The sequence below is a fragment of the Vulpes vulpes genome, chromosome 7, assembly GCF_048418805.1.
Source record: "Vulpes vulpes isolate BD-2025 chromosome 7, VulVul3, whole genome shotgun sequence".
NCBI lineage: Eukaryota > Metazoa > Chordata > Mammalia > Carnivora > Canidae > Vulpes > Vulpes vulpes.
The window spans coordinates 26,292,716-26,305,965 of record NC_132786.1 but is presented as its reverse complement, the minus strand read 5'-3'; the positions used below and the strand labels follow the sequence as shown (position 1 = coordinate 26,305,965).

The following is a 13,250-nucleotide window of genomic DNA, read 5'->3' as shown; positions in this document are numbered from 1 at the left end:
GATGTTGGGTTGGTCCCAGCCACTCCTGAGACTGCTACTCCTAGGAGTGTGGCTGTTACTATGACAAAAGGGAACAGCGAACTGACTAAGAGCCTTCAAGAGAGGCTGAGACTGAGCCAAGGGCAAAGGAAATGAGAAAGTGAATCCTGTAGAGGTAACTAAGGCAAGGGTAAAAGGCTCAATATAAACAGTACAGGAAGAGAATGGAAACAGAAGAAAAAGAACAGCACAAAGCAGAGAAAGAAAGGAGGTTTAAAATCTGTTCTTTTACCTTCAAGCCTACATCTACACAGATCCTTCAAATGCAGCAAAAATTATTCTTCAGAGAAAATAAAAATTAAAGTTTGAAGGCCAAAATAGATAGTAAGAGAAAAAAATGTCCTTTTACAGATAGCCATTTTAGAATTAATCATTTACTAGCAGCACTATTACTGCGTAGGCAATATAAACTAGTCTATCCGGTATGGGCACTTTCCTTAGTAAACCACAGATGAGAAAAAAATTAAAGGAGAAAATCTCATATTCAAGAATAACTAAAAAGTCATTTTTCGGAACAAAATGGATTTGAAGATAAATCCCTGTTGTTCGGTGCGTGTGTGTGAGACATCTATGTGGCATTTTTACCAAATGACAAATTTTAGAGCATTAAAATAGCCCTCCTTTTTGATGTTTATAGTGTCAGAATTTATGTAGCTAAAATGTGGGCTTATTCAACTTATATTCAGAACAAAATGAGAGGCAAGTTCTACACTCTGACATTATGTTGAATATCCATCAACTACAAAACTACTAACACTTTCTTTGAAAATATTTTCCTATCTGAAAAAATTCCACAGCAAATTTATAACTTAAATTATAAGTCAACTTGGCTTTCAATTTGTCCCTAAATATTATATTTAACATGTAACACAACAGATGATAAACTATCACTCATATGGGTTGTGTGTGTGTGTGTTTTGGGGGTAGTGTCAGATGATAAAATGTTGGGGGTAGTGTAAGATGATAAAATGTTGATTTTTAAAACATAGAAATTGCTCCACAAATCTTACTGTCTTTTCTATAAGGTAAAAGAATTTTTATTTGTAATTCATTTGACAAATGAAGATGGTAATTGGAATAAAATGATCAGGATACATGACTCATTGGCTTCAGGTTGGCATCCTCCATTGGTCCCCTCCTTCCAAGTGTCCAGTGGCCTGAGAATCCCATTCCCAAGTCATGGGGAGTGGCAATAGGGACTCCCCTCAAAAAGTGATCATTTCTCTAAAATAGAGTAGATCATTGGATATATCCAATTATTAATTTTTTTAATAATAAATTTATTTTTATTGGTGTTCAATTTGCCAACATACAGAATAACACCCAGTGCTCATCCCGTCAAGTGCCCCCTCAGTGCCCGTCACCCATTCACCACCAAAGGAGGTGCCTCCTCTTCCACCACCCCTAGTTTGTTTCCCAGAGTTAGGAGACTTCCATGTTCTGTCTCCCTTTCTGATATTTCCTACCCATTTCTTCTCCCTTCCCCTCTATTCCCTTTCACTATTATTTATATTCCCCAAATGAATGAGACCATATAATGTTCGTCCTTTTCCAATTGACTTATTTCACTCAGCATAATACCCTCCAGTTCCATCCACATCGAAGCAAATGGTGGGTATTTGTCATTTCTAATGGCTGAGTAATATTCCATTGTATACATAAACCACATCTTCTTTATCCATTCATCTTTTGATGGACACCGAGGCTCCTTCCACAGTTTGGTTATTGTGGACATTGCTGCTATAAACATCGGGGTGCAGGTGTCCCGACGTTTCATTGCATCTGTATCTTTGGGGTAAATCCCCAGCCATGCAATTGCTGGGTCGTAGGGCAGGTCTATTTTTAACTCTTTGAGGAACCTCCACACAGTTTTCCAGAGTGGCTGCACCAGTTCATATTCCCACCAACAGTGTAAGAGGGTTCCCTTTTCTCCGCATCCTCTCCAACTTGCCATCAGGGAAATACAAATCAAAACCACAATGAGATACCACCTCACACCAGTGAGAATGGGGAAAATTAACAAGGCAGGAAACCAATTATTAAATTTTTATAGTAAAATGTTATGATGACTTGACTGGAACAATTGCCTTGCAACCTATACCAAGAGTGCATAAGAGTTTCCTCATGTGTAAAATAAAGAAATTGAGTTAAATAATCTCTAATGTCCCTTTTAGTTCTGTCTACAAAGTTGATTGAATCCCTTACTCATGGTTTTATTTTTCTACCCCCATTTAGTTAACATGAAGAAACAAACCTGTCATCAGAATGTCACCCACTTTCTTCACAAGTAGCACTTATCTACACTATGATGAATCTAACATACTTGTTAATGAATTTTCATCCTAAGTCTCCTTATTGGAGAGCTTTTAGATGATTTGTTGAGAAGTGAGGGAATACCTTCACCTACATATGTGTTTAGTACTTTTTCAGATTATTCTTGACTTATGTCAAACAACAAAAAGCAGTTCAACAGGGTAGATAAAAGAATGAGTTTAAATTAGTTATATCACTACCCTGTTCCCCGCTGTGATTTTACTCCTAGAAGTAGCATGGCAAATATGACTAAACTGGTAACTGTTTTCAGAATACATGATTCTCATATCTTCCAACAACAGAATGCCCTTAGAGCTTTCAAAGTAGTATGCTTATTATTTTGTACTTGATTATGTGTACTGGGGCTACGTATTAATCAATGTAAGTAATGTTCTTGCTTTAATAGAAAAACCCGTAAATTTCAGTAGCTTAACACAATAGAAGTTTATTTCTCATGTACTTCACAGAATGTATGCTGGTGAATGTTCTGGTTGCTCTGGGCACTGGCAACTCCCTCATAAACACGTAAGAGAACAAGGAAGATTTTTGGGTGTCAAGCTTTGAAGTGGCATATATTACTTCTGTTGACATTTCATTGACCAGAACTAATAAAATGGCCCCATCTAGATACCTTTGGGCTAGGAAATATAGTCTTCCTAACATGTGTAGGAGGAAATTAAAACAGGCTAGTAAACACAGGGGATTGTTTCTGCCATAGTTATTCCATAGCAAGGAGCCACATTTAGCAATGAGTTGAAGAAGAGGAGCCTGAAGGGAAAAGCAGCTTATCCAGGTATATTTCTTGGCCAGAGTTAGGATGATCCTCAGAGGCTGTAGCAATGATCATGTTGAGTTTCTCCTGTTTGAGTAATTCAGAAATGAAAGAGTGGTAAAAGTTTAGAAATTAAGTTGATTTGGGGCTGGAGAGGATAAATGTTGAGTTGGGGAAAACAGTGTTTTTCTGTAGTGTGTGTGTGTGTGTGTGTCTGTGTCTGTGTCTGTGTCTGTGTGTCTGTGTGTATTGGGGGAGTATTTACAGAATCTGGAGATATTCTCTGTCAGATATTGGCTTCGTATTTTTGCCTGGATGCCCCACCTCTTAACCTTTCTACAGTCTACACTTGCTTATAATATGCCTTATTTTCTTCGTCGTTGGCTTAAATTCAAGATCTCTCTAAGCTGTAGGACACCTGGGTGGCTCAGTCAGTTAAGTGTCTGCCTTCAGCACAGGTCATGATCTCAGGGTCCTGGGACTGAGCCCCACATCAGGCTCCCTGATCAGTGGAGAGTCTGCCTCTCCCTCTCCCCCACTCTCCTACTTGTGCTTTCTCTCTCTCAAATAAATAAAATCTTTAAAATATTTTTTATCTATTTATTCATGAGAGACACAGAGAGAGAGGCACAGACATAGAGGGAGAAGCAGGCTCCATGCAGGGAGCCCGATGCAGGACTTGATCCCAGGACTCCAGGATCACTCCCCAGGCTGAAGGCAGGGGCTAAACCGCTGAACCAACCAGGCATCCCAATAAATAAAATCTTTAAAAAAAGATTTTTCTAAGCTGCAACCTTAAGAAGCTAGAAAAAGAAAAGCAAATTAAATCCAAAGTAAGAAGAAAAATGGACATAGAAACAATAAAAGTAGAAATCAATAAAATAGGAAATAGAAAAACAATATAGATTATAAATGTAACAAAAAATTAATTCTTTGAGAAGATCAATAAAATTGACAGGCCTGTAGCTAAACTGGTAAGGAAAAAATAGACACAAATGACCAATATCAAGAATGAAAGTGAGAACATGACTAGAGATCATAGAGACATTAAAAGGATAATAAAAAAAATGCTATGAAAAATTTTTTTGAATTAATTTTGACAGTGTAAATGAAATAGACAAGTTCTTTAGGAGCTCACTTAAGAATTAGATAACCTGAAATAGATATCCATATATAGTTTATATGTTATTATTACATTCAATTGTATATACATATATATGTATATTTTAAAAAATTTAATTTGTAATTAAAAACCTTCTCCAAGAAAACTCCAAGTCCAAATGGCATTGCAGGTAAATTATAATTTCCAAACACTTCTGGAAGAACCAAAACTGAATCTACACTAACTCTTCTAGAGAGTAGGAGAGAAGAAAATATTTCCCAACTCTTTTATGAAGCCAACGTTACCATGATATTCAAATCAGAAAGATAGAAGAATGGAGATGTCAAACCAATATCCTTCATGAACATAACTGCAATGATAGTAAAAATAATTAGCAAGTTGAATTCAGCAACACATACAAGGTATAATTGTTATGAACTGAATTGTTATGAACTGAATGTCCCCTCAAAAAAACCATATGTTGAAGCCCTAACCCCAATGTGACTGTATTTGGAGACAGGGACTTTATGGAGATAATTAAAGTTAAATGAGGTCCTAAGTGTTGGACTCTAATCCAATAAGACTGGTGTCCTTATTGGAGTGTGGACACACAGGGGAGAGACTATGTGAGGAATAGCAAGAAGGTGGCTGTCTAGAAGCCCAGAAGTGAGGTCTCTTTGGAAGCTAATCCAGCTGGCACCTTAATCTTGGACTTCAGAACTGTGAAAAAGTATATTTTTGTTGTTTAAACCACAAAGACTGTAGTATTCTTTTATGGATGCTTTAGCAGACTAATGCAATAATATATGGTGATCAAATGAGGTTTATCTCAAATGTAGGGTTGATTTAACATTTGAAAATCAGTCATTGTAATTCACCAAAATTACAGGATAAAAAAGAAAAATCATATATCAATAGATGCAAAAAAAAAAAAAAAGCATTTCACAAAATTCAGTACCCATTCATGATAGAAAAAGAAGAAAAACCTCTCAACAAACTGGGAATGGGAGGGAACTTTCTCAACGTGATGAAAATCATCTGCCAGAAACTTGTAGCTAACATCATACCTATTAGGGAAAGACAAATGCCTTCCCCCCTAAGATCAGAAACTAAGCAAGAATTCTTACCAATTTGATTTAATATCATACTAAAGTTCCTGATCAGTATAATAAAGAAAGACATAAAATTATCTTCATTCACAAATGACATGATCAGCTATGTTAAACATTATAAGGAATTTATTTCAAAACTGTTAGAATAAGTGAGTTTAGGAAAGTCACAGGACACAAGATCAATACACAAAAATAAAATTTGTTTCTCTGTATTAGTAGCAGAATATTTGAAAGTATAATTAAGAAAATAATAACATTTACATATCATGAAAAATTATGTGACAATGGGTATAAACTTAATATAATATGTGTAAATACTATACACTGAAAACTATATAACACTGAGGAAAGAAATGAAAGGAATCCTAAGTAAATGGATATATATATATGTATATATATATATATATATGACATGTTCATGTTTCAGAAGACTAAGTGCTGCTGAGATTTTCAATTCTCTCCAAATTGACCTATGGAGTCATTGCAATCCAAATCAAAATCATAGAAGGCATTTTTAAAGAAAGCAACAAGCTGACTTTCAAATTTATATGGAAATACCAAAGACTAGAGGAGGCAAAACAATTTTGAAAAGGAAGAACAAAGTTGAAAAACTTATATTACCCCATCTCAAGATAATTTTTTAAAGAATGACATTAGAATGACTGGATATCCATGTGAGAAGACATTTCACTTATACCATAATATAAAAATTAAGTCATAATGTAAGCATAAAATCCATTTATTTATTTGTCAGAGATGAAGAGAGAGAGAGCACGAGGGCGGGCCGGCAGTGGTGGCAGGCAGAAGGAGAAGCAGGCTCCACTGAGCAGGGAGCCCCATGTGTGACTCAGTCTCAGGACCCTGGGATCATGACCTGAGCCAAAAGGCAGACAACCAACAGAGCCACCTAGGCATCCCTAGACATAAGACTTAAAACCATAAAACTTCTAGAAACAAACATAGGGGAAATCTTTGTGACATTATATTAGGCAAAGATTTCTTTGTACACTAAAAACACAAATCATAAGAGAAAAAAGAAATTTTAAGCAGATACCTTATGAAAGAAGACACAGAAATTGGAAATAAGCACATAAAAGGATGCTTAGTGCCCGTCATCATTAAGAAATGCTAGTCAGGGCAGCCCAGGTGGCTCCTCGGTTTAGTGCCGCCTTCAGCCCAGGGCCTGATCCTGGAGACCTGGGATTGAGTCCCACGTTGGGCTCCCTGCATGGAGCCTGCTTCTCCCTCTGCCTGTGTCTCTGCCTCTCTCTCTCTCTGTCTGTCTCTTATGAATAAATAAATACAATTAAAAAAAATAAATGCTAGTCAAACTACTAACCACACACATGAAAAGCCAAAATTAAAAAATAGAAAAGGATAATACTAAATGTTGGCAACAATGTAGAATACTGGACTCTCACACCTTGCAAATGGGAATGCAAAATAATATGGTCAATTTGGAAAAATATTTGGTATTCTAAAAAAATAGAGTTAAGCATATATAAACCATAAAAGTAGCAATACCATATCTGGGTATTTATCCAATAAAGAACATGTATACACAATAAAACTTGAACATATATATGCATACTTTTTTTTTTGTAAAAGCCTAAAACCGACACAACTGTCCATCAACTGGTAGAGAAACAAATTATGTATCCATGCAATGGAACACTACTGAACAATATAGAGGAATAAACTATAGATCCATATAAGAACACGCATGAGAGGTACCTGGCTGGCTCAGGGGTAGAGCTTGCGACTCTTGATTCTCCCACACCAGCTGGGTATATTACAATTCAACTCAATTCTGACACTATCTACCTGGAGACAGCATCATATCCCATAGGTTAAGGGCTCAGTCTTTAAGAGACTAATGGCAAGACTACCTCTTCTTCTTCAGAAACCACAAGTCCAGGTTGCCACCTGGGCTTCTGACCAACCTGCTATAGATTGGAGGTTCCCCTAGCTCGCTCCTCAGGTTCAGGTAATTTGCTAGAGCAGTTCACATAACTCAGAGAAACAGTTTACTTACTAGATTATCAGTTTATTATTAGAGGATATAACTCAGTGACAGCCAGATGGAAGAGATGCAAAGGGAAAGTATGGGGAGAGGGCACAAAGCCTCCATGTCCTCTCTGAATGAGCCATTCTCCCAGAATCCAGGTATTTGCCAACCTATACTCTCTCCCAACCTGTGCTTTTTGTTTTTTTATGGAGGCTTTATTACATAGGAACGATTGATTAAACCATTAGTTCTGGGCATCAATTCAACCTTCAGCGCCTCTCCCCTTTCCTAGAGGTCAGTGAGTTGGGATCCTATAGTCACATGGTTGGTTCTCCTGGCAACAAACAACAAGTCCCATCTTCAGGTGAGGCCCAAAAGTTACCTCATTAACAAAACAAAAGACACTTTTGAAACAAAGATTTTATTTTATTTTTTTTTAATTTATTATTTATGATAGTCAAAGAGAGAGAGAGAGGAGAGGCAGAGACACAGGCAGAGGGAGAAGCAGGCTCCATGCACCGGGAGCCCGACGTGGGATTCGATCCCGGGTCTCCAGGATCGCGCCCTGGGCCAAAGGCAGGCGCCAAACCGCTGCGCCACCCAGGGATCCCAGATTTTATTTTTTTATTTGAGAAGTTCAAGAGAGAGAGCACAAGTGGGCAGAGGAGGAGCAGAGGAAGGAGAAGCAGACTTCTCATCTGCGGGGAGCCTAATGTAGGGCTTGATCCTAGGATGCTGGATCATGACCTGAGCCAAAGGCAGATGCTTAACCCACTGAGCCACCCAGGTGCCCCACATTTTAATGCTCTAGTTGCTTAGGAAATTCTGAGGGTTTCCTGTGCCAGGAATGAGGATAAAGATGGAATAAGTATTTCTTATAAATCATAATATCATAATACTTAAAATTCGTGAACTTTACTGTCTGTAAATTGTACCTCAATATAGCTGATATCAGAGGGAAAAGACCCTTTTTTCCAGGGTTCCTGATGGGATTTATTTGAATCAATAGACCAAAATAGCTGGTCTCACAGATCTTAGAAGTGAAGTGACTCAAAAAGAGTCACTCTGTCAGAATTGAGCCTCAGGCATGTGTCACTTCTTGCAAGTAATTCAGCAGTTTTGTCTAGAATGAGAGTCTATAATGGGAAACAGAAAACTGGTAGATCTCTCTCCTTTCAGAAACATTTAAATTTACAGAAAATTTCAAATGTAAGACTTCATAATGCATGTATTCTGTGATGAGAGTTCTAGTCAAAGTTCTCTTAACTACTTTGGTGATAGTGCTTACCAACATTACTCTCTGTAGAGTCAATGAGATTCTTAAACTTGTTACTCCTTCCTAAAACAACAAGAGAGAATTCTTTCATTCATTTATGCATTCAATGAACATTTGTTGAGCATCTCCTCTCTGCGAGGCAATATGCCCCGCTGGAGACAAAATAAAAATGAATGAATAAGGTGTGGTCTGTATCCTCTGGAAAGTGCTATCTGCTTGGAGTTTGTTGGAGTCACAATTCAGAGCATTCAATGGGATTTGCCATTGTCACTAAAGACTTGCCAGAAAGACTGAGGATAATGAAAATAAAGAATATTTTTAATCTAAAGTCCTTTAAATCCCCAAATGCTGCAATTTTTCAAGTGGGAAGGCCAATCTTTCCCAGTCATAGAAAAGGAAATGAGGGCCTCCTAAAGATTAGAAGTTCCCATCCCAGGGTGAGACAGTGAGTGAGCTGACACTCTATCTGTTGCTTGGCTCTTTTTCAGTATTCTGGAGGCCCCTGGGGTCATCTTCATTGTCTCCTCTCATTACAGACTGTAGAGCAGCCTGTTACTATGTTATGCTTTATTCTTGGAGAAATGGCTGGTTACTTTTACAATTCAAACACACACATCACTGGTAATTTCCATAGGTCTCTTCTACTCTGTAAAAAATATTATAAGTGAAATGCTTATTTCAGCAAAGAAATACTTTGTATGGATTCCGCCTTCAATACAAATACTGCTTTTGAAACAATTCCTTTTCATTTGTTGAATGATTCAGAAAAAAAGTGTTTTGTCTTTTTTTTGGGGGGGGGGGGATAGGGACTTTTTCCCAAATATTTTCCACAATTATTCTGACGGTGAAGCAATTTCTGGTGAAGATAGGTTTTCAAGTGTGAAATGGAAAGGCAGCTGTAGCTATGTAAAGATTTGGTTTTTGTTTTTTTTTTTTAATTTTTTTTAATTTTTTTTATTTATTTATGATAGTCACAGAGAGAGAGAGAGAGAGGCAGAGACACAGGCAGAGGGAGAAGCAGGCTCCATGCACCAGGAGCCCGACGTGGGATTCGATCCCGGGTCTCCAGGATCGCGCCCTGGGCCAAAGGCAAGCGCCAAACCGCTGCGCCACCCAGGGATCCCTGGTTTTTGTTTTTAATGGTTGAGTTGGTACACAGTATTGCACTAAAAAGCTTTATCTTCTCATAAAAATAAACTAGTGCAATCACATGGTATTCTTGGACCAAACTTTCATTTGTCATTTATTCAATGCCACCTATGTGTCAAACCCTGTGTGAGGCAGGACGGTCAGGAGAACTTATGAAGATGGCAATGTTCTGTCTGCATTGTCTAAATATAGGAGTCACTAGCCACAGTTGAAATATGGCTAAAAACTGAATTTTAATTTAATTTTAATTCATTTAAATTAAATGGGTACATGTGGCTAGTAGTTATCAAATTGGACAGGATACGTATGAGGAATAAGTAATATGAAGCGTCTCAACATGGACAATGTGGTTGTGGTGTACTAGGCTAGATGCAGATAGAGGTAGGATTGTTTCCAGTGACATCTGTCCACAAGGGTGCCCAATGTTTCAGAATCATCACCTTCAATGAATCTACAATGAAAGGGACTTCTATATAAGTCTATATCCCTTGGTACAATGTATACTGTGCATACTTCAGTGTCCATGTAAATATATATGTGCCCACATATTTATAGTGAGAAGATAAAATACTAGGACTCTTTCAAGCTAAGAAGTGTAAGAGGATGGTGAATAAAGCTCTGTCTTAGGTTCTATTGAAGTGTCAATGCAATAGATATCAAAGTGAATGTGAGGCAAACCTCTACCCCATATGCAGATTTTTAAGGAAATGGTCCTGAGACCCTCTTCCATAATATTGGGTCCTACACCCATATCAAATCCATAAAAAGAAGTGAGAGTATGAGAAGAGTGGGAGCCTAGCTCTCCTTCCCGTCAGGAGGAGGTGGGAGGTGCTACTCTCTAATTTCAAGCCTAGTGAAAGGACTTCAAGGGGCCCCTTGTAGATGTTTGAAATTGTTCCCTGTGCCTGGAAAATACTGAGGATGGTGGCCTAACCCATGTCCCAAAAAGCTATTGGAGACTGCTGCTTCCCGGGAAACCCAGCTAGGAGCCAGTTGAGCACGGTTTGAGGGCAGGGCCAGAGAGCTCTGGCGGCTGTGTGGTTGGGACTAGTCTGCACTTGCAGAATTGGTGAAGCCAGGGACAGGAGTGTTTCTGCGAACCAGATGTGGCTTACACGCAAGAGAGCTGGTCTCGGGGCAGCCCTCTTGGGGTGGATTCAAAAGGGTGCGCTAGAGGGAGACTGAGCGGGAACGGGAGATGTCCTGGGGGGGCGCGCCCACCCCCTTCCCTGCCGCACACTTCCAGCTAAGCGGAGATTTAATGCCAGGTCAAAACTTCTTTTTAGCCACTTCCCTTTATTTTGGTATCTTCTAGCGACAAGACTGTCCTCGTGACATAAAGGTGTAAGACGAACGCACCATAAGCACCGTGCAGCCGGCCACGTGGACGTCCACCTCCGGGCTGACCGGCGGGAGCTGAGCCCGGGGCTGGCGCTCGCCCCGACACCTCCCTTCCGCTTCCCCAGACGGGGGCGCCGGTGCCGCACGCGACACGGGACTTGGGCGCTCGGAGGAAAGCGCCGCCCGTAAGGGAGCGGGCCCGCAGCACGCTCGGTGCACAGTCGCAGGCTAGTGCGCGCGGCTGTCGGCGGGGACCCTCCTGGGTGGACCCGCGGGGCGGGGGGGGGGGGGCGTCCGCAGCCGCCCCAGCAGCCCTCCCGGGGGCACCCCCGCCGCCGCGGCCCCGGGAGCGCAGGCGCGCGGCTCCCCCTCCCGGACCCCTCCCCGCCCTTCCAGGGAGGAAACATCCCGGAAAGCGCCTCTCACTCTCCTCAGGGTGGGAAGACTGCGGGCGGGCAGGGAGACAGCGCCGGGGGAGGCCGCCCCGAGGGCGCGCGCGCCGGACCCCGTGGGCTCAGGCCCGGGGCCGCCCCTTCCCCTCCCACTCCCGGGGGCCGCCCCTTCCCCTCCCCCCGAGCTGCCCCGCCCCCTCCCCGGGCACCGCCCCCTCCCCTCCCCCTCCCCTCCCCCTCCCCGGGGCGCCGCCCCTCCTACCCCCAGGAAGTCGCCCCTTCCCGCCCCCTTCCCGCCCCCGCCCCCGCCGGCGCTCGGACGTCTCCGGGGGCCTCGGGGGCGCGCGGGCGGACGGACGGCCGCGGCCTGGGCATCCTCCGCCAGGGTGCGCTCCGCCGTCCCCGCCGGCCCCGCCGGCCCCGCCGCCCGGCCGTCCCGGGAGCCCAACAAAGAGCGCGCCGCCCGCCCGCCCGGCGCTCCCCGAGGCTCCCCGAGGCTCCCCGGCGCTCCCGGCCCGGACCCGGCGGCGCGGGCGATGGAAGATGGAAGGCGGCGGCGCGGCGGTGAGACCCGGGAGCGGCGGGCAGGGGGCGTGCGGGGCGCGGGGCTCGCGGTCGGGGCGGGACCTCGGCGCGGTGCGCCCGGCCGCGGTGCGGGGCTCCGCTCCCTGCTCCTCCGCGCGTCCTTTGTGTGCGGAGCCCAGGAGGGCTGACTTGGTGGGGTGAGGTGCGGGCGCCCTGAGAGCCGACTTGGGCGCGGAGCCCGAGCCGCGCGCACCCCTAGGGACCGGGGCAAGGACGGCGCCGGTTCCCCTCCGTCCGAGGCAGCTCCGGTGCTCGGGGCTATCGCGTTTCTCTGTCCGAAAGAAAAGCAGCAGAAACCCGCAAAACAAATGTGCCTTAAGCGAGCAAACAGGGGAAGACTATTTGGTTTAATACTCTCAGGAGCTTTTAAGGACGTTTCATTCTCTGTCTTACATGCATTCAACTTTTATCTGCTGTTTTCAGCTGTAAACTCTAGCAAGTGATGTTCCGAGATTAAAAAAAAAAAAAAAAAAAAAAACCAGGTTAGCACTTGGAGAACGTGGGTTTAGAACGGTGTCGTCGACTTCAATAATGAATATTGCTTTACCGTTCCCCTCGAGGTGAAAGGACGTCCAACACCCAGAACGCAGAAGATGTAAAAGGCGTTAGGATTCGTACTATAGAAACCGTTTTGCTTGACAGCGGGATGCAGGATTTCCACTCCAGGGTAGCTCTTCAGTGCGTCCAGGTGCCAGGTGTTGGTGTGGGGCAAAGGCAGATCACCAAGTGGGATTCTCAGAATAAATGCTTCAGTTCATTAACTATAATTGAATATATATAAAGGATTTTGCAGAGCCCAACAGCCAGGTAAGTAAGACAGAATTTCTGCCGTCAAGGAGCTGCTTTCTAGTAAGACAGACTTCTGCAGAGGTCATGATAGAGGAACCCAGAGGAAGGAGAGCTTCTGACCTAAGGCTTGGAAGTCCTTGGAAAGGAGCTAGCAGTTGAGCAGGAGCTTGTAATTGTAGTGAGGAGGGTTTGGCTGGCTTTTTGTGTGTGGCGGAAAGGATGTTCCCTGCTGAAGGAAGAGAAGTGCACGTTCTATTCTATAACAAGAAATGCTTTACTGTTCTTTCTTAGAGTATTTACAAATCGAGATTTTTTTTTTCCTCTAAAAGTCATTAAATTCCTCTTCACTAAAGAATGCAATATGCTCGACAG

The 13,250-nt window shown here is 42.6% G+C and overlaps 1 protein-coding gene across 8 annotated transcripts in view; it reads left to right on the top strand.

The window, feature by feature from the left end:
* The window catches only part of PSD3 (pleckstrin and Sec7 domain containing 3), a 577,475-nt gene that overhangs the window by 61,659 nt on the left and 502,566 nt on the right, over positions 1 to 13,250 (top strand). Inside the window, exon 1 of one of the 8 annotated variants that reach the window (XM_072763306.1) lies at positions 11,903 to 12,068. The exons of 5 other annotated variants lie outside the window; for them this stretch is intronic. In XM_072763306.1, coding sequence (XP_072619407.1) covers positions 12,048 to 12,068 — 21 coding nt within the window. In that variant the 5' untranslated portion in view covers positions 11,903 to 12,047. Of the gene's footprint in view, positions 1 to 11,902; positions 12,069 to 13,250 lie in introns of those variants that run through there. 2 more of the 8 variants (XM_072763302.1, XM_072763300.1) reach the window with 2 other exon arrangements.